Source organism: Capra hircus, chromosome 12 (assembly GCF_001704415.2).
Source record: "Capra hircus breed San Clemente chromosome 12, ASM170441v1, whole genome shotgun sequence".
NCBI lineage: Eukaryota > Metazoa > Chordata > Mammalia > Artiodactyla > Bovidae > Capra > Capra hircus.
In genome coordinates, this window is record NC_030819.1 from 52,925,215 (window position 1) to 52,951,914 (window position 26,700).

Genomic DNA, 26,700 nt, shown 5'->3' on the forward strand with positions numbered 1-26,700 from the left:
TGTTGCTGCTGCTGCTGCCAAGTCGCTTCAGTCGTTTCTGACTCTGTGCGACCCCATAGACGGCAGCCCACCAGGCTCCCCCATCCCTGGGATTCTCCAGGCAAGAACACTGGAGTGGGTTGCCATTTCCTTCTCCATGCATGAAAGTGAAAAGTAAAAGTGAATGTTAGTTGACTGTAAATGCCGTTATTTAATTCAGGGCTTCCTATTCTGTTTCATTGGTCAGTATTGAACTCCTTGTTAACTTTGTTCTTGAGCTCACTGAACTGCATTTCTGAATTTTCCTGTAGCTCACTGAATTTCTTCCTAACAGCTGTTGTGAATTCTTTCAGTTAGATTGCAATATTCCATGTCTTTGGGTTTAGCTGCTGGAAAATTGTCATTTTCTTTTTTTGTGATATTGTACTACCATGATGTTTCATAGTGCCTGGTGGAAAGTGCCCCTGCTGCCGCATTTGACGTCTTGGACACCTTCCTAATTTAGACTATTCTTCACTTACTTTGATTCTAATAGTTCAACAGTTTGCTAGATAGATGTCTCCTTGTTTTCCAGGAGGTGGTGTCACAGCGCAAGTTTTTGGTTTCTCTGAGCTGACTCCCCCAGTAAGGTTGGGAGTGGGCACGTTAAGAACAGACACGAGAAGCAAAGGGTGGGGGCAGAGTAGGGTGGGGGCAGAGTGGGGTGGGGGCAGAGTGAGGTGGGGGCAGAGTGGGGTGAGGTGTGTCCGTGCCCTTGGGTGTGCCCACGCCTGGTAAGGGGATCCTTGACTGGCGGGGGGATCCTAGAGGTCAGTGGTGGTGCTCTTGCCTCCCGGGACAGACAGCAGGGGACACTCTCCTCCAGGGCTCTTCGTCCAGTCCACCACCTCCCGTCCCTATCCCTCCCCTGGTCACTGTGGCCCGTCCTCAGAGAGCAGCCGGTCCTGGCAGACCCCACTCACCGCCTCCACCCTCCGCCGCCTCTGCCAGCAGTTGTGCTCATCTGCTGCCAGGTGGACAGTCTCCTCTGCCCCCGCTGGCCCCACATCCAGTCCCCTCGCCCCGCGGCCTCCTCCGAGGTCCAGTCCACCCACTCTCAGGTGCGCAGATGGGTGCATCTATCAGTGTCTGGGGCTACTAAGCAGAGATGCTTTTTCAAAAAAATTTTTTATATCGGAGGATAATTGCTTTATAATGTTGTGTTAGATTCTGCCATGCAATGATGTGAGTCAGCCATAAGCGTACGCAGATTCCCTCCCTCTTAAGCCTCCCACCCCCACCCCCCCCACGCCATCCCACCCCTCTAGGTTGTCACAGAGCACCAGGTTGAGCTTCCTGTGTTATCCAGCAACTTCCCACTAGCTATCGGTTTTACACATGGAAGTATATGGACATCAGTGCTTCTCTCCCAACTCGTCCCACCCTCTCCTTCCCGCTCTGTGTCCGCAAGTCTGTTCTCTGTGTCTGCATCTCTGTTCATGCCCTGCAAATAGATTCATCGGTACCACTTTCTAGATCCACATGTATGCATTAATAAATCATATTTGTATTTCTCTTTCTGACTTCACTTTGTATAGCAGACTCAGGGTTCATACACCTCACTAGAACTGACTCATATCTGTTCCTTTTTATGGCTGAGTAATATTCCACTGTATATTTGTACCACGTCTTTTGTATCCTTTCATCTGTTGATGGATATCTAGGTTGCTTCCGTGTCCTGGCTACTGTAAATAGTGCTGCAGTGAACATTGGGGTACAGGTGTCTTTTTGAATTATGGTTTTCTCAGAGTATATGCCTAGTAGTGAGATTGCTGGATCATATGGTGGATTTATTACTAGTTTTTGAAAGAAATGGCCGAGGCACTATTTTCCCAGTTATGGATATCCATGGGGTTCCCAGAGAGCTCAGTGGTAAAGACTTGACCTGCCAAAGATTCAATCTGCCATTGACTCAACCTGCCAATGCAGGGGACATCTCCCCAGTGCAGTTTTCAATCTCTGGGTTGGGAAGATGCCCTAGAAAAGGAAATGGCAACCCACTCCTGTATTCTTGCCTGGAGAAATGCCATGGACAGAGGAGCCTGGTGGGCTACTGTCCATGGGGTTACAAAGAGAGTTGGACATGACTTAGCACACACATGGATGTCTGATTAGTTGTAAATAACAGGGAGAGAAAAGAGAAATGATTCACACCACCTTGATGCTGCCTGAACTTTTAAAAAAATTCTGTTCCTGCTTAATAAAAAAGAATATGTTCTGTTTGCCACAGCAAAGGTGGATAAAATTTGAGAGCGGATAGATTAACTTGGACTTCAAACCTTTGTCCTCGCTCTGCTTACACTGTTGAGCATAACTTCCCTGGTTTGCCCCTCACCTTTCCTTTGTGAGCTTTCAATTATAAGCTTTTTTCTTTTTTAAAAATTGAAGTATAATTGACCTACAGCATCACTAGTTTCAGAGGCATGACATAGTGATTCGACTTTTCTGTGCATTTAAAAATGCTCATCATGATAAATCTAGTTACCGTCTGTGGCTGCACAAAGCTATTACATTATTATTGACTCTTCTCCGAGCTGTACACTTCATCCCTGAGAGTCATGCTGGAAGTTTGTAGCTTTTAATCTCTCATATATTTCCATGCTCCCTCCACCTTCCTCCCCTCTGGCAACCTCATGTTTGTTCTCTGTATATGTAACTGTTACTGTTTTGTCATGTTTGTTCATTTGCTTTTTCGATTCCACGCATAAATGAGATCACATATATTTGTCTTTCTCTTGTCTTTATTTTTATTCAATTTGACATACTTCCTGATTTCTCCGTTTGCCCTACAGTTTAGAAGTGTGTTTTAATTTTCAAATATTTGGAAATTTTCAAAGAGCTTTTCATTATTGATTTCTAATTGTGGTCAGAGAACATGTTTTGTATAATTTCAGCCCTTTTAAAGGAGTTGAGACTTTATAGCATAAATGTGGTTAATCTTGTCAAATGGTCCGCCATATGCTTTTGTTGGGTGGAGTGTTTTGGAAGTGCCAGCTGTGTCAAGTTTCCTTATAATGATATTCAAATTGCTGCGTGGTTGCTTGTTTCACTGTTGATTTCTCTTTCTCCTTGATGTATCAACTGCTGAGGCATATTCAAGTCTCCGAGTATACTTGTGGCTTTGGCTGTTTCTACATAGAAGCCTGTTAGTTTTCGTTCATGTATCTTTGAATAGAGGTGTAAATATTTAGTGTGAAGTCTTCTTGGTGAGTTGAGTCCTTCATCTTTCTGAGAGATGCCTTTTACCCCAGTAAGATTGCTGTAAAATCTCCTGTTGCCTGGTGCTGTTGTAGCCATGCGTTCCGGGAAACAGACTCCCTCAGAAGGACAATGCAGATAGTGAGTGCAGTTTATTACACCAGCGGGCCCAGGCAGAGTCTCCTCTTAGCCAAGGACCCCGACCAGTTTTTGTGAAAACCTTATATACCCTAATGACTTCCCTGGTGGCTCAGACAGTGAAGTGTCTGCATACAATGCGGGAGACCCGGGTTCGATCCCTGGGTTGGGAAGATGCTCTGGAAAAGGAAATGACAACCCACTCCAGTACTCTTGCCTGGAAAATCCCATGGACGGAGGAGTGTGGTAGGCTACAGTCCATGGGGTCGCAAAGAGTCAGACACGACTGAATGATTTCACTTTCACTTCACTATATGGGTACCTAAACCCACCTCCCCAAATTCCCTGAAAGGCGTCTGAACAAAGGAAAAAGAAAGATACAATCAAAAGTTAACCTGTGATTCATATGCCTTAAGCCCAGGTAGTTAAGAGTGGACAATTATCAATAGGCCTGTGGTCATACCCCAATAATCATAATAGAGTGTATGATTCTATTCAGTTACACAGATAATTAGGGTATTCTTTTAGGTGATGGAGAGCCCTGGGGCTCTTCCTTGGGGGGGGTGGGTGGTGGTGGTGGTGGTAGTGGTATGTTGTTTCCATAGATACTGGGCATAGAGCTCAAAGTCCACAGTCTGGCCCAGGATGGAGTCCTGCTTTCAAGACAGAACCTCTTCTGTTTCCTCCTTCAGTGCTGTTAAACTCCAGCCTCCTTTTGGGATCCTGCTTGGTATCTCGTTTCATTTAGCCTATCTGTTTATATTTAAGATGGATTTCTTATAGATTGACTATAGTTCGATCTTTTTAATTCAGTATGAAAGTTGAATAAATTAGAGTACTTGGACTGTTTATAATTAACATAGTTATCCATGTGGTTGGGTTTAAATTGTCTTCTTTTTTTATTTGTCCAGTCTCTCCTATGTTCCTTACTTTCCTCGTTTATCACTTAAAAAATATTAATTGTGTATTTTAGATGTTTTTTGGTGGTTATTCTGGGATTTCCTATACACATCTTTTCATTTGTCACTTTCTACCATCAAATAACAAAGTATTTTATGTGTAATGTAAGAACGTTAATAGGTATCTTTTATTTACTCCCCTTCTATCCATTGCACTATCCAGTTTGTTGTTGTGAAGGAGGAAACAGAACAGGCTCCATCCTGAAAGCAGGACTCCATCTTGGGCCGGTCTGTGGACTTTGAGCTCTATGCCCAGTATCTATGGAAACGACATACCAACTGGAAAATCAGGCCCCCCAGAAGGAAGAGCCCCAAGGCCTTCCATCACCTGAAAGAATACCCTAATTATCATATATTCTATTATGCTAATTGGGGTATGACCACAGGCCTATTGATAATTGTCCACTGTTAACTACCTAGGCTTAAGGCACAGGAATCAAGGGTTAACTTTGATTGTATCTTTCTTTTTTCCTTTGTTCAGACTCATTTCAGGGAATTTGGGGAGGTGGGTTTGGGTACCTACACTTAGGGTATATAAGGTTTTCACAAAAACTGGTCGGGGTCCTTGGCTAAGAGGAGACTCTTCTTGGGCCCGCTGGTGTAATAAACTGCACTTCGTATATGCATTGTCCTTCTGAGGGAGTCTGTTTCCCGGAACACGTGGCTGCAACAGTTCTTCAGTCGCTCAGTCATATCCGACTCTTTGCGACCCCATGAACTACACAGCACGCCAGGTTTCTCTGTCCTTCACCATCTCCCGGAGCTTGCTCAGACTCATGTCCATCGAGTCAGTGATGCCATCCAACCATCTTATCTTCTGTCGTCCCCTTCTTCTTCTGCCTTCAGCCTTAGTGATGCCATCCAACCATCTTATCCTCTGTCGTCCCCTTCTCCTTCTGCCTTCAACCTTTCCCGGCATCAGGGTCTTTCCTAATAAGTCGGCTCTTCTCATCAGGTGGCCAGAGTATTGGAGCTTCAGTATCAGTCCTTCTAATGAATATTCAGGATTGATTTCCTTTAAGAAATCAGTTTAGTTCCAAGTATAATTTGCACAACACACTTTTATATTATCTATTAAAAATTTGTACAGAAATGTCCCACTTACCTAATTTCCAGTTCTAGGCATCCCTTTGTGTGTGTGTGTGTGTGTGATCTAAGTTTCTAGGCATCCCTTTGTGTGTGTGTGTGTGTCTGTGTGTGTGTGTGATCTAAGTTTCTAGGCATCCCTTTGTGTGTGTGTGTGTCTGCGTCTGTGTGTGATCTAAGTTTCTATCTATATTCTTTCCCTTCAGCCTAAAAATCCTCCTGTAACTTTTCTTGCAGTTCATAAACTCTGTCGCCTTTTGCTTTTCTAGAAAACAAAGTCTTTTTTTCTCTTTCATTTTTGAAAGATATTATTGGTATAGAATTCTAAGTTAAGTTATACTTTTTGAAGATATTTTTCCATTTTCTTTTAGACTGGCATAGTTTCTGATGAGAAGTTTGAGATATTTCTTTGTTCCTCAATATGTAATATGTTTTCTCTGGCTTCTGGTAAGGTGTATTTATTCTAGGCTTTGTCATCTGAATGTTGTCTGGCTTCTTTTATACTAAAAGGGGAAAGCCTTGTTTCTGGGTCAGTCTCAGAGTGAATGGATGTGTTAATTTCTTCCTCCCTGCAGCCCTTCACAGGATGTTTCCTGTAAGCTAAACAAAGGCATTGTAGCTAAATGCTCATTACATGGGAGGCAGGGTTCCCAGAGATGGGCCATTGTGTGCAATTTAAACTTATAGGGAACACCCCTGTAGTGACGAACTTGTAACAGTAGACCAAGGTTCTTCCTTATTGCATCAATACCCATTGTAAGACACTTTGTAGAGCTATAATGGAATAGTCTTTGGTCTTTGGGTAATTCATGACTATACTTACCAGTCCTCTAGCCAGGAGGTTTATACCAGGAGATTTGGGTAATGACAGGGCTTGTTTTTTATTTTTTTTGTGATGCATTGTGTCACCATGATATAAATTTGAGGGCAGCCTTAAAACTGGAAAATATTTTCCAGGATGAACTGTGACTCCACTGTAGGAAAAGAGTTTGTCAGGTCAGATAGTGCAATATACAAGTGAACTGCTTTTGTGTGCAAAGGAAATATGGGACTTAGTTTAGAATTATAAAGTACAGGAGCAATATGGTCGGAAGGACTAGTAGACGCGGGATCCCCTTGTCATCTGAAATTCACCCTTGGATGGGGGAGAGGAATTCCTGGCTGGAATATAAAGTAAGTAAACAAGAGAGATTCTTGGGAGAAATGAGTCTTGAAACAAAGAGAGTGATGCATGTGTTGAGGAATTCTAGTAGCTGATATTTAGACACGTAAGTATTGTTATGGTGTTGTGCTTAGTCACTCAGTTGTGTCTGACTTTGTCAGGTCAGATAGCCCACCAGGCTCCTCTGTTCATGGCATTCTCCAGGCAAGAATACTGGAGTGGGTTGCCATTTCCTTCTCCTCTTATGGTGTTGGAACTCTTTTATTTGACACTAACAGACATAGGGGCTCATGGAATCATTAATTAAAAAGCTCTGTGCTTGCAAAATTTGTCTTTGTTAACTCTCACACCTCTTGGGAGGGCCTATCAGTGTTTGGGGTCAGGGAGATTAAGAGATTTGTTATGAGGCCTGGAGGTAGGATTATGACGTTGGGTTAGACAGACTTGAGTTCCTTGTAACATCTGGTGTCTGGCTGTGATGAGATCATTGCATTAATAGAGTCGGCTCAGGTGGGAAGCTTGCCACAGGTGGCAGCTTTGTATTTACGGGGAGGCTGAAATTTCACCCTTAGGGAGTGGGCGCTTGACAGCTGTCACCCGTTGCAACAGGACAGGAGAGAACTGAATCGGGAACCATGTTACCTTGGTGGCTCAGATGGTAAAGAATCTGCCTGCAATGCAGAAGATCCGGGTTTGATCCTTGGGTCAGGAAGGTCCCCTGGAGAAGGAAATGGCTACCCACTCCAGTATTCTTGCCTGAAGAATTCCATGGACAGAGGAGCCTGGTGGGCTATAGTCGTGGGGTCCAAAGAGTCAGACTTGGCTGAGCGACTAAGACTTTCACTTTTCAACACTTGAACTAGAGTGAGGCCCTGCTGATGAAGCTGTGCATTTCAGGGGGTTCCATCGTATGTATCCCTCAAGGAACTCTTTTGGGGGGATTGGCTATAATAATTTTTATCTTGCTATAAAACATAATTGAACTTGCCTGGTGGCTCAGAGGGTAAAGAATCTGCCTGCAATGCAGGAGACCTGGGTTCAATCTCTGGGTTAGGAAGCTCCCCTGGAGAAGGGAATGGCCACTCCAGTATTCTTGCCTGGAGAATTCCATGGAAAGAGGAGCCTGGTGGGCTACAGTCCACGGGTTCACAGTCAGTCGCAACTGAGTGACTTTCATGTAAAACATAATGAAGTTTAGAGCACTGACTTTTGACTTTGAAACTATTAATATCATTTTGTTTCAAAACTGTCTTAAAGTTATTCTTAGAAGATGATGGTAAAATTCCAAACAGAAAGCAAATTTGTCTTTAAAATTGGAAGTTACTTAGGGGCTTCCCAGGTGGCTCAGTAGGTAAAGAATCCGCCTGCAATGCAGGAAACATAGGAGACGCAATTTCCACCTCTGGGTTGGGAAGATCCCTCCTAGAGGAGGGAATGGCAACCCACTCCAGTATTCTTGCCAGGAGAATTCTGGGGACAGAGGAGTCTGGTGGGCTACAGTCCATGGGGTTGCACAGAGTTGGACACGACTTAGCAATTGAGTATGCATGAATAGGGAGAAGGCAATGGCACCCCACTGCAGTACTCTTGCCTGGAAAATCCCATGGATGGAGGAGCCTGGTAGGCTGCAGCCCATGGGGTCGCTAGGAGTCAGACACGACTGAGTGACTTCCCTTTCACTTTTCACTTTCATGCACTGGAGAAGGAAATGGCAACCCACTCCAGTGTTCTTGCCTGGAGAATCCCAGGGATGGGGGAGCCTGGTGGGCTGTCATCTATGGGGTCACACAGAGTTGGACACAACTGAAGCGACTTAGCAGCAGCAGCAGCATGCATGAATAGGCCAAGATGCCAGCATGTTTCCACGATAGGCATTGATATGAAACATGCACTCCTGTTGACAAGTGTGACTCACCCAGGTGTGAGCAGGGGAAGTTGTACTGGGCCCTCTGTGTCTGCTGCCCCCTGTCTGTGGCCTCACCTGGGATTGGAACCGATTTCTTGGTGGCCAGTGCCTGCGTGACACCAGGGTGGAATATGTGTGTGTATAGACCAAGCACTGACTGGAAACTTGGATGAGATGGGGGGAGGGGCGCAGGTGTGTGTAAGAGGTGCCTTGCTTCCCCTCTGCAGGTGGGTCTGAGAGGAGCTGCTTCTGAGGAGGAGGTTTGAAGGATGGGGAGAGTTATCAGAGTGAACAAACACCTAGGAGCTGCTTGTGTCGAACTGCAGAGAAAAAATTCAACCTGTAGGCATTGAGCTAGTTGCAGAGTTATACTTCACGTGTGTGTGTGTGTGTGCGTGTGCACACTCAGTCATGTCCAACTCTTTGTGACCCCTTGGACTGTAGCCCACCAGGCTCCTCTGTCACTGGGATTCTCCAGGCAGGAATGCTGGAGTGGGTTGCCATTTCCTCCTCCAGGGGGTCTTCCTGACACAGGGATTGAACCTTCATCTCTTGTGTCTCCTGCACTGGCAGGCGGTTCTTTATCACTGTGCCACCCGGGAGCTACTCTTTGCCCCATTTTCTGTTTCCTCCCAGGTTGAGTATGCTTACCCTGTGATTGTTACAGGGATCGTAAGGGTTAACATAGATAAAATGCTTAGACAAAGCTCGACAGAAGATAGAGGTGCTTCTTATCATAACCTCATACCTGTGACCTCGTGACCTGACGGAGACAACGGACGTGGGGGCACCGAGTTGGCAGAGGGGCTCGAGCTCCAGATGTCTGGATCTCCTTGGCGCTGCGCTGCCTTTTTAACGATTTCCCATATTTGAGACTTTCTCACTTCTCCGTCTGAGAAGAAACGTGATACACAAAATGTCACATCAGTAGGAGTCGTGAGGAGCCCTCACACTGCGGACGAGTATCTTTTGTATGTGACGAGCTGGCCATGAAGATGGACGAGTTGGCCTCCGTGTTGGTTTCTTCGACTCTGTGCATCATTTTTGAGGTTATGTTAAGATTGTTGATGAAAAGTAGTGTTAGCTTTGCTTGTCATCACAGGTCATGGGACCCTAACAGGCTGGTTTGCACGTGACACTGGGTGGTGGCCGATGCACATGCACGTGCCATTCTCTTGAACGTGGCATCTGACTTGTAGGCATTCAGATCCCTGATGGCCCTGGGGAGATGAGAAATTCCAGGAGAAAGCTCATGGTGCTGTACCTCCCACCTTTCAGGAAGAGCAGGGACAGGGAAGCACGGATTTTGGTCATGAGGAGTCTTTGCAGGTGGGTTTCTCACCCTCTTGTATTTACAACAGATGTTGGGAGTCTTGACTCAGCATTTTCTAGCTTGAAGAAGAGATGCCTCAGTAGGTTTTTAAAGGGTTGTTTGGAATCCAGGAGGATGGCGTCAGGGCCAGGCACTCAGAAGCTTGCCTCTGTGTTTGATCTTCTCAGGACAGAAAAGAGAGGGTTTGGGAGAGAGGAAACATTGGACAAGAGACATTTTTTTCCTCTGGGAAAGGTTTTCTGAGTTGTGGAGCTGAGGTGCGGGGGACACATGAGGGTAAAACAGAGCTGATAGGTTTCATTTTCTTGAATTGCCTCCCTGACAGTCGATGAGGTCCGGGAGCTGACTGGAAAGCCTCTGGCCGACCAGAGGCTAGACCTGCATGGCTGCAGGTGGATGGCTGATGTGGGCAGCTGGATTCAGACAGTGGCAGGGCTGGCAGTTTTGGCAGAGGGAGCCCAGGTGAGAGGCAGCCTCCTGGGGACATGAATGCTCCCTGATGGAGCCCAGCCAGACCCGCTATAGCCACAGATTCCAGCAGGGGGGCCGGGATATCACCCTGTAGACCAGTGGAGACAGAAGGCACCCAAGGATCTGGGCTCTTCCCCTGCCCACGCCCTGCCCCCTCCCACCTCTCCACCCCCCATGCCATCTGAAGGTGAGAGGAAGAGGGTGAAATTCTGGCAGCCAGAACATCTTTCCTCAAGAGAGTTAACACCACTAATATGAATTTTTGAAATTATAAAATTGGACTAAGTTCCAAACAGAACCGGATATTGCCCTTTCTCCCCCAGGTCCCTTTTGGGTGGTACCTTAGGGTCCAATTTGCAACTCCTTGAATTCAGTCTACATTTTTCTCTGTCCACTTAATACAGGATTGTTGTGGCCACATTCTCTTTGTTCGTTGGACACATTTATTGAGCGCCTTCTGTGTCCCTTCACTGGGGACATGGAGGCGACTGACATGAGCAGGGCCCCTGCTCGTGGAGCTTACAGCTAATGCTGGAAGTCGGAGGATGAGCAAACCAGTTTCCTAGGTGCAGTGAAAGGAAGGACGCGGCATCAGGGAAGAACCGAGCTGAGGAGTGCGGTGGAGATGGCGGGTCGTCAGGGGCTGTGACCGGAGGGTGTCAGCAAAGCCAGGCCTCGAGGGGCAGACCAGGTGGGAGGAGAGGCAGGGGCCAGAGCCCTGGGGGACAGCGCAGAGGAGGGGAGAAGGCTGCTTTGAGGGGAGGGGAGCTCCAAGACCGAGGGAGAAGATGGGTCACCAGGGTGCTGCAGAACATGTGCAGCGAGCCTGGGTGCCTTGGGCCAAGGTCTTGTGAGTCTCAAAACACACACGTGTGTGTGTGTGTGTGTGTGTGTGTGTGTGTGTGTGTGTATGCCATGTTTAGTTGCTTAGTTGTGTCCAGCTCTTTGCGACCCCATGGACTGTAGCCCACCAGGCTCCTCTGTCCATGGGATTCTCCAGGCAAGAACACTGGAGTGAGTAGCCATTTCTTCCTCCAGGGGATCTTCCCCATCCAGAGATCAAACCTCCATTTCCTGCGCTGGCAGGCAGATTCTCTACCACTTAGCCACCAGGGAAGCCTAAAACACCTAGAACAGGCAAGCTACAAGTTCAAACACACCCTCTCCTAGGATTAACTGAGCGGAGACTCTGTTCATGCATGTTGAATTGGCGGTGGGGTTTAAAGTCTGTCTGTAATTCCAGACCAGGTTTGAGGCCCCAGGAGTGATGCAGAATGTCCATGCCAGCAAAAGGGGGACTTGCTTCAGAAAACTCACTGGGCTTGTATTTTAAGTCTCAATCAATCCAGTCCATGTTGAAAAAAATCTCTGAATTGAATATTTGAAGCATAGTTTTTCTTCTTTGTTTTTAGTTATTAAATGTATTTTCTTAAAAGTACAGTTTTTTTCACTTTTACTTAACAACTTTATTATAGTCTTTGTTGTTATTTCTAAACTTTATATTTTTAATTTTGTATTGAGGGTATCGCTGAGTCACAAGGTTGTAATAGATTCAGTTGGACAGCAAAGCAACTCAGCCATATAAATATATGTATCCATTCTCCCTGAAGCTCTCCTCCCATCCAGGCTGCCACATAACACTGAACAGAATTCCATGAAAAGCATACTTGTTTTAGTTTACGTGATGGCTTTTAATGCGTCTGTCTCCCTGGGTAGCTCAGACAGTAAAGAATCTGTCTGCTGAGCAGGAGACCTGGGTTCGATCCCTGAGTCAGGAAGATCCCCTGGAGGAGGGCATGGCAACCCATTCCTGTATTCTCGCCTGGAGAATCTCATGGAGGGAGGAGCCTGGCGGCTAGCCAGTCCATGGGGTCACAAAGAATTGGACACGGCTGAGCGACTAAGCACACAGTGTATAAAACGGGCTTCAAGGAACAGCCCAGTCTGCGTAGCTGTGCTTACTGGACACTAGGCTTTGGGTGACTGTGGCTCACCTTTCACCCACCAGCTGGAGCCGGTCAGGCTGTGAATTAAGCATCGCTGGCTTGTCTCTCTGCTCGTGTGATGCCATTCCTGGAAGGCTCTGCACTTTGCACGGCCAGATCATAGCCATTCTTCATAGCTGAGTGCAAACTCTTCCTTAATGAAATTGCTCTGGTTTTTTGGCCAGCATGAGCCTGGCAGTCACGTTTGTCCTCTGAATTCCCAGGTTACTGGTTCTTTCGGTGCCTCTGTTAAATGTAAGCCTCTTCCCAAGGCTGTGTGCCTTTCCCCTCCCCACCTCCCGGCAACACGCCTCTGTCTGGGAGATGCCCCATGACTCCGGGTGAAATGGTGCCCCACAACATCTTAAATCGTAAATAGTCCATGGCCCGTACTTTCCTCCCCCATCTTTTCTTTCCCCCAAAAGAGAAACTAATAGGCATTTGCAGTCATAAGAGATCCTGACCTGTTGGTGTATTTCCTTTGAAATCTTGGGTGGAAGTGGATCACAGATGCTGTGTTTGGGGAGATGTGGTTTGCACAAGATGGGGTCTAAAAAGACCTCTGAAGTGTGTCTGTCAAGGCGAGAAGAGGCACATTTTGCGTTTGTGCAGTGTTTTCATTATGTTGATTTTATTAGGAGAGCTAACAGCCCCAGTGCCTCCTTGACAGATTGCTCCATGTCTGTCTCGAAGGTTTAGAAACATCTTTGTTAATGTGGGTAGATGCTGGAGTTGAACTCGAAACTCCTTGGGAAGGAGAGTGTGTATGTGTGTGTATATGTGTGTGTGTGTTTGCATGCACGCACACATTCATGTACCTCTTATTGCATAGCTCTGTGATGACTGCAGTCTTTTCTTAGAAATCTTTCTGGAGGCAACCCCACCCCCATCTTTACATACTTTCTAGGTACATAAAAATTAGGAAAATCACATAACCAACTTAAAACAATTTTTTAATATTTTGATATATACAAAAATAGTCAACGAAATATTTTATTGAAATATAGTTGATTTACAGTGTTGTATTAATTTCTGTTCTTCAAAGTGTTTCCGTTATATAAGCATATATTTTCCTATTCTTTTCTATTATGGTTTATCGCAGATATTGATGTCCTGTACTGTACATTAAGGATTTCCCTTCTGGCTCAGCTGCTAAAGCATCCACCTGCAATGTGGGAGACCTGGGTTCGACCCCTGGGTTGGGAAGATCCCCTGGAGAAGGGAAAGGCTATCCACTCCAGTATTCTGGCCTGGAGAATTCCGTGCAGAGTTGGACACGACTGAGCAAGGACCTTGTTTATCCAGACAACTTTTAACTCATGCGGCCAAAGCCCAAGCACCTGTGTTGCCAGGAACTTGATGTCCTGTCTTTTTGATAAAGGAGAAGTTTAATCTAACTTTTCCTTGAGATGGGGGTTGGGATATAGTCAGTTTAACTGTGAAAGGACTTGGTTTATATGAGTCAGCAAAATCTGGTCTGACGAGGGGCTAGAATGGTTCATGCGTTTTTTAGACTTTGTTGTTTGAAAAAAGAGACTGAGGCCACATGTAGCCCCAGACCTGAAATATTTACTACTCGACCCTTTGCAGAAGTTTGCCAGCCCTTGATTTGTATATTGTTTCATGGCTGAAGAAACCAAGGCTCAGGGGTGCTGAGCTCATGGGGCAGCCGGACCCAGTGGAAGGAGAATTGGGTCCAAGTGTCTGTAGGTCTGGCTTTTCACCCCGCTTTCATTGGACTTACCTAATACATTTCTGTGATTGTTGAAGTTTCCCTTTTGACTCTAGAATTCTAGAATTCATCCTAGAATTCAGAGTGGTGTCTGCAATGAGATTCAAACACTAACTACTGGAGCTGGTCAAACTGCACAGGTTAGGAACACAATTCTTTATGGCTGTCCTCAATCAGACACCAGCTGCAAAGTCTGGGGTCCCCAGAGCACCTGCACTTATGAGCAAATGGCTACAAATTCAGGGTTCCCATTGACCTTGTGGTTTCAGTAATAAACTAGAATAACTCAGAGCACTCAGAAAAGAGTGTTACTGGTTGTTCAGTCACTAAGTTGAGTTCAACTCTTTGTGATCCCATGGACTGCAGCATGCCAGACTTCCCTGTCCTTCACTATCTCTTGGAGTTTGCTTAAATTCATGTCCATTGAGTCGGTGATGCCATCCAACCATCTCATTCTCTGTCACCCCCTTCTCCTTTTGTCTTCAATCTTTCCCAGCATTAGAATCTTGTCCAGTGAGTCAGCGCTTTGCCGACCTATATACAGGAGTCCCATAAAAATATGGGAGACCCAGGTGACCAAAGTATTGGAGCTTCAGCTTCAGCATCAGTCCTTCCAATGAATATTCAGGGTTGACTTCCTTTAGGATTGACTGCTTTGATCTCCTTATGATTATAGTTTTATCAGACAAGGTACAAATCAGGACTAGCCTAAAGAGACAGAGTGAGGCTTGGGAGGTTCCCTGTGGGAAGCTTTCTCCAGATACATTGCCTGAGCTTTGGTGTTTGTAGTTTTATTGGGGTTTCATGAAAAAAGAAACTGGAATTCTCCAGACAAGAATACTGGAGTGGGTTGCCATTTCCTTCTCCAGGGGCTTTTCCAGACCTAGGGATAGAACCCGGGTCTCCTACATTGCAGGGAGATTCTTTACCACTGAGCCAGGGAAGCCCATTCATTACACGGGTGTTATTAACTGGCCACATGACTGAACTTTCATCTGAGATAACTTTCTACCCGAGAAACTTCCCTGCATAACAGGGTGCAGGGTGACCTTTGTTCTCCAAACACTTCCTCTGCCTCCCGTGAAAGGTCTTCCTTTGTGTCCTGACACCCCCTTGCCCCCTTAGCTCAGGATGTTACATAAGCTGCAATCTCCTGGCTGTGTTTTGGGCCTCATATTTTTATGGGACTCCTGTTTATAGGTCTCCAGTCCTCATGTCGCCCCCCTGCACTCCCATTCAGGAGGTCAGGCTGATGTCAACTGGCTCAATCCCCAGCCCTCCAATCACACGGTGTTCCTGGCAGGTCAGCCCTCATCCTAAGACTGTCCAGGGTCCACAGGAGTCACCCCATTGGCATAAACTCAGGTGTGCTCAGAAGGTTCCAACATGAACAACAGATACTCCTATCACTTGGGAGATTCCAGGGGGCCAGGGGCTCCCCCCTGCGAAGCCAGGACTAAGACCAGCTGAATTCTTCACTCTGTGACAGTGGCTGAGGCTTGACACTTCCCACGGAGCTGGGGGCAATGCTGCCAAAAGGCTTATCGCTTTAACAGGCTTCTGACTTAGGAAGGCAAGAGTCTTTCCCAAGAATTCCTTCTGTGTGATAGTAAAACTTTGCATGTGAAAAGGCAGAAAAACATTCCTTCTGTCCTTGGAGGTTCTCCAGTTGATCTAATAATCAAATTGACATAAGACAGATTAACAGAAAAACAAATAATCTCCCTGGGTCCCATGTCAAAGTTCCCAGGAGACAGACTCTTCCTGGATCAACTCGGACCACATAACCACATAGCGCTTTGTGTTACCCAGTTGATAGGAGGACGGGGGTAGAGCCACGAACTAGAGAGAGCCCCTGCCCTCGTGGCCTTGGCAGTCCGCTGTCCAGTCTGGGTTGCTTTGTGTTCATCTGAGTCTGTTCTTTCCTTTCACTTTGGCTTCTTTCTCAGTAGATGTTTCCTGAGTTCCTGCTGACACCAGGCTTATGTACATGGGGGAGCTGTAAACATACACTTTGGTTTTATACGGTGGTATTTTCCTAGCGCATTAACTCAGAATTCATCTCACGAGTCTGAATTGGAAACCTTGGTCATAATGTGCTTTGCTATATATAGTACATCATTTTCCTTAGGCAAGACATTTTCGACAAATCATGTTAGTTATTTTCAAAATATTAATGTCTTTCTCCAAAGCAGGATTGGGTCACGATGCAGCCCCTGAGCTAGAAGAAAGTTATCTGAGTCCTGGAGGTAGGATGAAGAGGTAGGGACAGTATTTCTACTTAAAATTCCAGATTTGGCCCCACAGTTGTATAGAAAGGTGAGCTGGCCTGATAGATGACATGTACTTAGGAAATCATTCACTTCATTATGTTCCCACCAAATTGTGTCAGTAATTTTTCACCCCAATATTTACGATCCAACATTGAAATACTTATTAAGGAAAACTTGTTTCCATTCTTATTTCTATCAGGGATTTTTTTTTTTTTTTTTTTGGCCTCAGTCTTCTCTTCACACCTCAGTTATCCAATATTTCTTCTTTCTGGTCCACACATTTTGTCCAAAGGAAGTCATGCAGAATTTTCTTTTGAGATGTTTCTTATGTCCATTGTTTTTCCCTTTTCCATGTAATAGATACTTTTATCATTTTTCTTCTAGATGGTTGGGCTTCCCCAGTAGCTCAGCTGGTAAAGAATCTGCCTGCAATGCAGGAGACCCTGGTTCGATTCCTGCGTAGGGAAGATCTGCTGGGGAAGGGATAGGCTACCCACTCCAGTATTCTTGGGCTTCCCTTGTGGCTTAGCTGGTAAAGAATCTGCCTGCAGTTCGGGAGACCTGGGTTTGAACCCTGGGTTGGGAAGATCCCCTGTGGAAGGGATAGGCTACCCACTCCAATATTCTGGCCTGGAGAATTCCATGGACTGTGTAGTCCAGGGGGTCACAAATAGCCGGACACGACTGAGCACCTTTCACTTTCACTCCTAGATGGTGGAGTTCATTTTCTGCCTTTCTGTCTCTTCCTGTGCTTGTCTTGTGAGTCACTGCTGGGTACACTTGTCTCCTGCTTAGAAACCTTCTGTGGTTCATCTGACCTGCAGGATGAAGCTCAGATTTCTTCCCCTGTTGTTAAAATCATCCACAGTCTGGCCACTGACTATTTTTCTGAGTTTCCTTTCTATTATTTCCCAGTTTGAACGCTCAGCACTGGTTTTTGTCATTCTCAGTTGCCCCTCAATGTGCTCTGTCCACGGGGCCTCTGTCTGAGGTCTTCTTGTCCTCACCCAGATGTTCCTCCTTTTTCCTACTATAAACCTGAACCAGAGGTTAAGGCTCTGAGACCTGCCCTCGCACTGTCCTGACCGGCTCTCCATCCTTGGCACAAGGTGGCCGCTGACCTCTGACCCCGCTGGCACCTTCAAGTCCCCTCTTAGTCACTTGGTCCTAGTTGCTGGTAGCCGGGGTTATGCTGGTTATCTCTTTTGAGAGCAGGAGCCAGCTTTTTTGTTTTTGTGTTCTCGCCTGCATCTCACCATGGATTCTCAACCGTGGCCACCCATTCATATCACTTTAAGAAGCTTTAAAAGCAAGAGGCACAATCGGTAAGGGTTGAACCCAGGAACTGGCTAATTGTGAGAGCTTTCTTGGTGATCGTGTGCAGCCAGAGTTGAAAGCGACTGAATGAAGACCACCTGGAGCTGAGTTGCTCTGCCTACAGTAGGGTGTGGGGTTTGTGCCCTTGATGCCCATCACCATGTCCCTGCCTGGAGGATTCAAAGCGACCCCTTACATGACTTACTCAACCAGCAAATACAAGTGCCCGTTATGTACCAGGCATTGTTCTGGGTGACAGGTCCCTGTACTGGGCAAAAACACGTCTCTGCTGCCCTGGAGCTTCTGCTCTTGGCCTTGGGGAGACAGACCATAAATAAATAATGTCAGGTAATGATGATACCGGCTGTGGAGGAGAACAAAGTGGGGTGAGTGGGCAGAGAGGAAAGCAGCACTTTTGTATAGGCTGATTTCAAAAATATCCTGTGTCGGCCTTAAATCAGCAAAAGGTTTAAAACCAGTCTCCTCTGAGGTCCAGGCAGTTTTGAAGGTCCTGCTGCTCTCTGCTGCCCCCTGTGGACAAGCAGGGGGCAGAGCAGAGGGACGCCGGAGAATGAGGGCTAGAGGGGGTGATCTGAGAATGGGGTCGGGGGGAGTCCTGTACTCAGACCTACACCCAGCTTGTGACTGGGGACCTGGTTGTGAGCACGTCCTGTGACAGCCTGTCAGCTCTCAATAGCCAGTGTTACATGGGAGTGTCCCCATCTTAGGATGCAGATCGTAACAGGATTCTAATCACTTGAGAAAGGTGATAAATTTACATAGCTCAAACTGTCTACTTCAAAACGTTTCTGAGCAGGAAGTGGCTGTGTCTGAAGTGAGATACCTGTTACCTAAGTTCTGTGACACCTGTTTCTTTTATAGGTGGGACGTGCGGCAGGTACTAGAGCAGATGGGATTTAAGGAAATGGAGAGAGGCCCCGTCACCTGCAGGGCACTTATTTCTCTGTGAGCCTGGACTTCAGGGCCTCCTCCCTGAATGTCGACTCTCAAGCTGGGTTGTCCTGTCCAGGGAGGGAGCCTGCCTTGTGGTTGGAGGTGCGTGTGTGTGTTGCAGGGGGGCGTGGTGAGCCCGCGGGAGTGGTTTCAGTGATGGCTATGTCATCATTCCCCTTGCTGACCCCTCAAGTGAAGGTGAGTGGGGAGTTTTAGCCCAAGAGAGGGTCAGCTGTATGGCTGAAATCGCGTCTTAAGGAGACAGACGGGCTTGGGTCTTAGCCACAGAGGCTCGGGATGCAGGCTCGGGGCGCGGGCTCGCATGTACCCGTGAGCTGGGATGGGCAGTGCCCTGCGGTCGGGTGGCCAGGGGCATCTGCTCGTCTGTACAGGCTAAGCCGAGGGGCAGGGCTCTGCACCGAGGTTTGGGAATTTCATCTTGGAGCACAGAGGTGTCTTCCTCAGCCCCTTCTCCTGGGGCCGAGTGCAGGGCACACCCCCTTGCAGTCCTCTCGCGGTTCAAAAGCACAAAGGAACCAGAAAGCCTAGCTCCAGAATTCGGTCTCTGGGCCTGGAGGGGGAGCTCGCCCGGGGGAGGGGAGGCTCTGGTCTCTGCTCCCCACAACCTCGCAGTCCACGGGGGCCCTGCCTCCAGCCGTGCACCCCTCACCATCCCCGCGGAGCCTGCGGGTCTGGCGCAGGGGCTGCAGGTTTGGGGAGAGGATGGAAGGAGGAGCGAGGGGGGAGGGAGGGGGGAAGGACGAGTGGGGGCGGGGCCGAGGTTCCCACCCGCGGAGAGGCTCCTCCGCCTGGGGACCAGCGGGCGGGGCGGGGCTGGCGCCCGTCTCCAGGGCAGCAGAGGGACTGGGTGGCGCGACGCCCGGAGCATCCTTCCAGCTAGTCCCCGCCCGCCGGTGCTGCCGCCGCTGCCCTGCGTGACTTCTTTGTGTTTTGCGTTCTGCCCGCGCCTCTTCTCCGCAGGACCTGTCCGTCCTCCTCCGGGCTACAAGAAGGCAGACGATGAGATGTCCCGGGCCACGTCTGTTGGAGACCAGCTGGACGCACCAGCCCGCACCATTTACCTCAACCAGCCGCATCTCAACAAATTCTGTGACAACCAGATCAGGTAGGAGAGGGCGGCCCAGTCGGAGCAATTCACTAATTCCCAGACAGGAGGGGCCTTGGCTTCCTCTGAGACCTCCGCAGGAGCCAAGCCAGCCCCTGCCCGTGTCCCCGAGGCCGCCGGCCCCATCCCCTCCCCTCCCCACTCACGCCCGGCAGTGTGTACCGCGTTTCCCACTGGGGTATGGGAATATACCTTTCATCCTGCTGTCCTTTGCGTTGGTTCTGTGTGCAGGCTGTCTGTGAGCCTGGAGGATGCTTGCAGGCTTCTGTCCTGGCGAAAATAAGGTTTCTTCTCTCTCTTCATCCCTGAGTGCCCTCCCAAGAACTCCCCCATCCCGACTATTTAAGCCTGTTTTAAGCTCTCCTTAGCAATTTGCCGACTGTAATGTGGCAGAGTGCTTTATAATGGATCCCTCCCATCACAAGAACTTGCATTCAGCTCTCAATGCCCAGGACATTTGTTAAGAAGGCTTTCTTTTGCTGGGAAACTTTGCCTAGAGTTAGCGGGAAGACAGATGGACACTAAGATTTAGATGTCTGCTCTTTGCTGGCTGCTCTGTTGGATGATTTAGTTACACTAGCTTTAGGAAACCTCATCACCTCTTGAAAAAGGCAGTTTTACCTTCAAGTGAGGAAACTGACATAGGAAGATAGATGTTAAAGGACCTGTGGCCATTTAGCTACCAAGTGGCAGAGCTGGACATAGAACACAGCCTGTCTGGCTGCTGAGCTCAAAGTGTTTTTGCTGTGCAAAGCTAAATCTTTTAGGCACGGAAGTTGGCATGTTTGCAAGTTTCATTAAACTTTCAGGCTTTGACAACTTTATCCCTGGGAGGGACTTAAGAGGATGTGGTTCTGTGAGTGGCTCCGAACCGCGTGCTCAGGTGCAGAGAAGGGAGGCCATGGGTCAGGTTTGCCAGTACTGTGCGTGTGTAACTGAATTCCAGTCCAGGGCGCTCTCCTGAAAGCTGTGGCTAAAACTTTGTTGGGTCTTGTGTCACCCTGAAGCCTTAGCGCTTGAACTTAGCCTGAGATCTTTATTCAGAAAGGCCTGGCTGCTGGGCGTTTTTGTAGCTTCATAGGGTTGGGGGTAAAATAATGATGCATATACTGTGCAGAAGTGACATTTATTAAAAGAGTGTTAGATTATCCTGACTTTATTTTAGTTTCTAAGAATGGCCATTGGGGCCTATTTTTTACTTAAATGTGTAGCTTGGAAGAACAACTGAGGCCAAAATTCAAGGATAAGTGGGTTTGGTTTAAGATGCAGAGCAGCACACGTGAGTTACTGCGTCACCCACTACGATAGCGCTAATCAAAAGGACAGTAGCAAGTGCTGGCAAGAATGGGGAGAAATGGGACCCCTCCTACAATGCTGGCGGGAATGAAAAGTGGTGCGTGCGGCTGCTTTGAAAAACAGTTGGGCAGTTTCTTAAAAGGTTAAATGTAAAGTTACACATGATCCAGCCATTCCAGGTGTAAATAAATACCCAAGAGAAAGGAAATCACACATCCACACAAAACTGGGTGCAGATATTCATAGCAGCTTCATCAGAGTGGCCCAAAGGGGAGACAGCCCAGGTGTCTATCAACTGACAAATGAATAAATAGAATGCGGTACGTCTATGCAGTGGAATGTCATTTGGCCACAGAGAGGAACGTCATACTAAAACATGGATTAACCTTGAACACATTGTGCTAAGAGAAAAGCCAGTAACAGGTCTCATGTATGATTGCATATATATGAAGCATCCAGAAGGGGCAAAAACGCTGGGACAAAAGATAGACTAGCGGTTTCTAGAGTGGAGGAGGAGGTTGGGAAAAGAAGAGAGACTGTAGTATACATGGGGTTTCATTGTGGGGTGATGGATCCACAACTCTGTGAAAGACACCTACACCATCCAGAATCCCGTGTTGACAGCATAGTTCCATTTCTTCAGACTTTGCCATGTGTTTCTAACTTTAAGATGTTTTCAAGTAGTGTTTTTGCCTTGTTCAGTTGCTAAGTCACATCTGACTCTTCGCGACCCCTTGGACTGCAACACACCAGGCTCCTCTGTCCTTAACTATCTCCTAGAGTTTGCTCAGATTCATGTCCATTGAGTCGGTGATACCATCCAGCCATCTCATTCTCTGTCGTCCCCTTCTTCTTTTGCCTTTGATCTTTCCCAGCATCAGGGTCTTTTCCAATGAGTCAGCTCTTCGAATCAAGTGGCCAAAGTATTGGAGCTTCAGCTTCAGCAGCAGTGAATATTCAGGATTGATTTCCTTTAGGATTGATTGGTTTGATCTTGTAGTCCAAGGAACTCTCAAGAGTCTTTTGACTAGTTCCTATTAATTTTCTTAATTTCTGTATTCATTTGTGGATGCTTAAAGCTGGGAGAAAGAAATAGGGGTCTTCGTTTTTTCTCTAAATTCTCTAGTTCCCATGGAAGGTGAAGATTTTTAAAAGTCTAGATAATGGGCTAGACTGTTCTTTAATTGACTCACACTGACTTTAAAAAAATTTTAATATATTTTTTATTGCAGTATCATTGATTTGCAATGTTAGTTTCAGGTGTACAGCAAAGCAATCAGTTCTATACATAGCTCTCTATATACATGTATATATATAAGTCCTTTTCCAGATTCTTTTCCATCATAGGTTATCACAAGATATTGAGTATAGTTCCCTACGCTATTCAGTAGGTCCTTGTTAGATCTATCTATCTATATATAGTTGGGTGTATATGTAATCCAAAACTCCTAATTTATCCCTCCTCCCATCTTTCCCTTTTGGTGACCATAAGTTTGTTGTGTATGTCTGAAGACTCACTGACTTTTGAGACTGATTTTTATATCAGAGATTTCCAGTGGCTGTTTGTTATACAGTTTCATTTGTACTTTTTTGGAGTGGGGGAGGGCTAAATGGGAGTATACCATAGGTGGGCTAGGAATAAAGTAGGTAGATACAACCATTCCTTATTATGTGAGTGTACAATTGAATTAGTTAAATATTCTTACAGTTCATACAGTTTCTGGGTCCATGGCTTATACTGTAAGCATCGGTTTCAGAATACATGGAATAGGCTCTTAGAAATTAAGGTGTGTTGCCTGCTGTCCTAGAATACGGTCTTCCAATTTTTACTTTATCTTGACTGTATTTAATTAGGAATTACTAATGGTAATGTGACTCATTGTTCATTAAAGAATTGATTTTAAAGCTTCTTGGCATTATGGTTTAAGGATTTTATAAAATGTTGAGCAACATTGTTTCAGCACTGGACCATTCATTTTATAAAATACTGATTAAAAAACATAAGGTTTCTTATCTTGGGCATGAATGTTTGCTGAACGTTGATAACGCTACTGAAAGGGATATTTTCATTAAAGGGAGTTGATAAAGGATTTCTTTTTCTTAGTAGCCTTTTCTTGAGAAAACATTGATGGATTTTCTTGGTGGGTCAGAGAGTGTCATCCCGGGTGGTTGGCATCTAAATGGAGGCTTTTGAGAAGCCTCCATTTGAGAAGGGACCTTTTGAGAAGAAGGGACCATGTGATCAGTGGAGGGGGGTATTGGGGTTGTCTGGAATATTTGACACTCTGCCTTTCTGAGGACTGGCCTTCCCAGGGCCCCAGGTCTCACTTATCTTCCCCCATCCCAGGGCCTCCCTGGAAGGAACTCGGTGATGGTGACAGTTGCTCTCAGACTGCCTTCGTGGGCAGCTGGTGTTTTGACTTCACTAGAGGGATATGGAGTTTTCCAGGAAGGGATATGGTGGTTGGGTGTTCGGAGAGGTTGGTGAGGGCAGGATGGTACCATTAGAGCAGGGATGGACAGTCTGGGGTTAGTGTTTGGACTGGTGTGTCTGTCCAAGGAGGAGGTGCCACCAGGCTAGTGGGAGTGAGAAGGTCACTGCCTGGGTTGACTGTGGCCTTGGTAGCCCCAGGTGAATGCCAGTTGTGGTGACTCAAATTCCAAGCTGTTTCCTGAAATTCTGGGAGGGTCTGTGCTATGTAAACAGATGTCTCCCTAAACCTTGTTCTTGACACTTGACACCAGCATTTAATTTGACCTGAAGCTGTGCTAGGATGAAGTTTTCCATTGCTGAAGCCAGTGAATTTAGATTATCATAATTATAGAGACACATAACATGGTCTTTTCTTGTGTGTGTGCCAAGTCATTTCAGACATGTCCCACTCTTTCTGACCCCATGGTCTGTAGCCCACCAGGTTCCTTTGTCCATAGGATTCTGTAGACAAGAATACTGGAGTGAGTTGCCATGCCCTCCTCCAGGGGGTCTTGTAGATTTTTCTGGGACCTTAACTGTGAAGACAATAGTTGTCTTCCATCATCCAGAAATGAGTAGATTTTGCAGTGTAATGATTACATCTGTGCATGTACGGTTATATGTATGTCTACTCTACAAGGTTCCTCTTCTGAAGTGTACAGTCACATCGCCTTTAAAATTGGACAGGTTTATTGAGAAATAATTCACATACCATATAATTTTGCCCATTTAAAGGATACAGTTTTGTGGCTTTTAGTATATTCAGAATAGTACACACATCACCACCACTTCAGAACATTCTGTCATTTCTCGAAGAAACTGTTCCCATGGCTTTCATAGCCTAGTCCCTTTCTCTCCATGCTTGAGACAACCACTAACCTACTTCCTGTCTCTGCAGATTTTCCTGTTCTGGATAAGCATTTTAAGTTAAATATTAAATGCTTATAGAAAGTTTGATATTTAGAGAAACTTGGTATTCATTATTCTTGATGGAGAATAATTAATTTCATATATCTATATCTTAAATGTTTCCAGTTAAATTTCTTTGCAGAAAATATCTTCATGATTTACTGGTCAAAGGAATGGGCAATGTTTATGCCATCAAGTTCAGTGCAGTCTTTTTGTGTGAATGTCAGCACACCATGTAAAGTAATGAGTTTCGAGGCTATCAAATGGTTTTCTCCAGTGTCTGAAATGAGGTCTTCAAAGCAGGTTAGGAATGTTTATAGATACTCAGTTTTGAATGAGTCATTCATTTCAGGTTGGAGTTTCAGGTAGCAAAAATCTTCATTAAAGCAGTAACTCGAGCTTTGCCAAGCTATTGCATTGCTGTAGGTTCCTTTGTCTTGAAAGAAAATTACTTCATGTGAATATTCTGTTGGTTTTGCCAGGATAAGATTGAAATAGAATTTTGCCTTTACAGAAAGGAGAATTGAGTATGGGGTGGTAGGTCTTGTAGCATTAATATTCTGCTGGGATCCTGATGTCTGAGAGGGTATTTTTGTCTTAAGGAGTGAAGAGAACAGAGTCATCTTCGAAAGCACTTTGTGCATGAGTAAGGGTGGTAAGTGATGATGCGGTACCGGGTCCAAGACTGGAGGACTTCGAGGAGCAGTGACTCTTCCTGGGCGGCTACTGCTGTAGAATTTAAGTGGAATCTGGTCTTCACAATGAAGGTGCTTAGAATTTAATAGAGAAAGAATACCAACATGCTGTTAACAACTCTAACTTCCTTTTGATTCACGTACAGATTGTTGTATTAAGAACCATGGTTTACAGGTCTCACTTGAGATAGTTATCCTTGTCAAGATTGATGAAGGTATATAAAAACCCTTATTAAGAGTAATTAATTAAGAGCTATACAGAAACATATATCTATTCTATTTCAGGTTCTTTTTCCAAATAGGCTATTAGAATATTGAAGAGAGTTCTCTGTGCTATAGTAGCACCTTGTTATTTATCTATTTCATATAATGTAGTATGTATATGTTAATCCCAACTTCCTTTGCATGTATCTTCCTATCGTTTCCATAGAATCTGCCCAAGGAAAGAAAATAAATACAATGTTCAACAACAGCCACCCTCCCCCACCCCGCCCCAAATAGTGGATTATGTTGAAAGCATTCCATTGATCTACTTCCAAACGACCAAGATTTTCTTCTATTTAATGTTCTTTTTATTTTTCTGTTTACTTATTTTTTTAATGAAAACTATATGTATTTAGAAAGTGAATGTGTTAGTTGCTCAGTCATTTCTGACTCTTTGTGAAACCATGGACTATAGCCTGCCAGGCTCCTTGGTCCATAGGATTCTTCAGGCAAAAATACTGGTGGGTTGTCATTCCCTTCTCCAGGGGATCTTCCCAACCCAGGGATCGATCCCTGGTCTCCTGCATTGCACGTGGATTCTTTACCGTCTGAACCATCAGAGAAGCCCCAATGTAAATATATTTTTAATTTATTTTAAATATTTTTTAATGAAAATTGTATGTATTTAAGACATGTAAAATGAGATTTGATTTATGTAGCAAAAAGCTACGGTTTATCTAATCTCTTCACATAGTTACCATTCACTGTTTTTTTAATTTAGAGCCATATGAGTGCATGCTAAGTTGCTCTAGTTGTATCTGACTCTGTGATACCCTATGGACTGCAGCCCACCAGGCTCCTCTGTCAGGAATTCTCCAGGCAAGAATACCGGAGTGGGTTGCTGTGCCCTCCTCCAGGGGATCTTCCAGACCCAGGGATCGAACCCATGTCTCTTACATCTAACCTGCATTGACAGGCAGGCCACCTCGGCAGCCCTTAGAGCCATATATTTAGTCTGCAAACCAGGCACTCCTATCTTATATTTCCTGAACACGAATGTCATAGTATACTGAGAATCCTTTCTTTATACCAGCCAGTAGCAATTACGGCCACAGAAGCTGCTTGTAATCAGAACTCTTAACAGGTTTGCACCCCTGAACAAGGCTTTTGAGGCATTCTGCAGGCAAAAGCATTCAAACTCAGGGCCTTTGGCATTGTATAGTTTGGTAATCAAACAGTTGAGCTTTCTTGAAATATATTATTTTTAGAAACAGAAAACTGTGTCAGCCTTGGGCCAGTGTTGTATTTGTTTCTAAGGAAACAGCAGATGTCTAGGGGAGTTGGCTGGGGTGATTTCTTCATCAAGTTGACCCTTGTATGGGTAGACCCAATGCATATTTTGAATTTAATATTCAAAACTAAATATTTTTCAAAACTAATATTCAAAACTAAAAACACAGACTGA

General features: G+C 45.8%; 1 protein-coding gene across 1 annotated transcript in view; it reads left to right on the forward strand.

Moving 5' to 3' along the window:
- The window catches only part of ATP8A2 (ATPase phospholipid transporting 8A2), a 465,925-nt gene that overhangs the window by 40,969 nt on the left and 398,256 nt on the right, over positions 1-26,700 (forward strand). Inside the window, exon 2 of the mRNA XM_018056568.1 lies at positions 19,514-19,658. Coding sequence (XP_017912057.1) covers positions 19,514-19,658 — 145 coding nt within the window. The remainder of the gene's footprint in view (positions 1-19,513; positions 19,659-26,700) is intronic.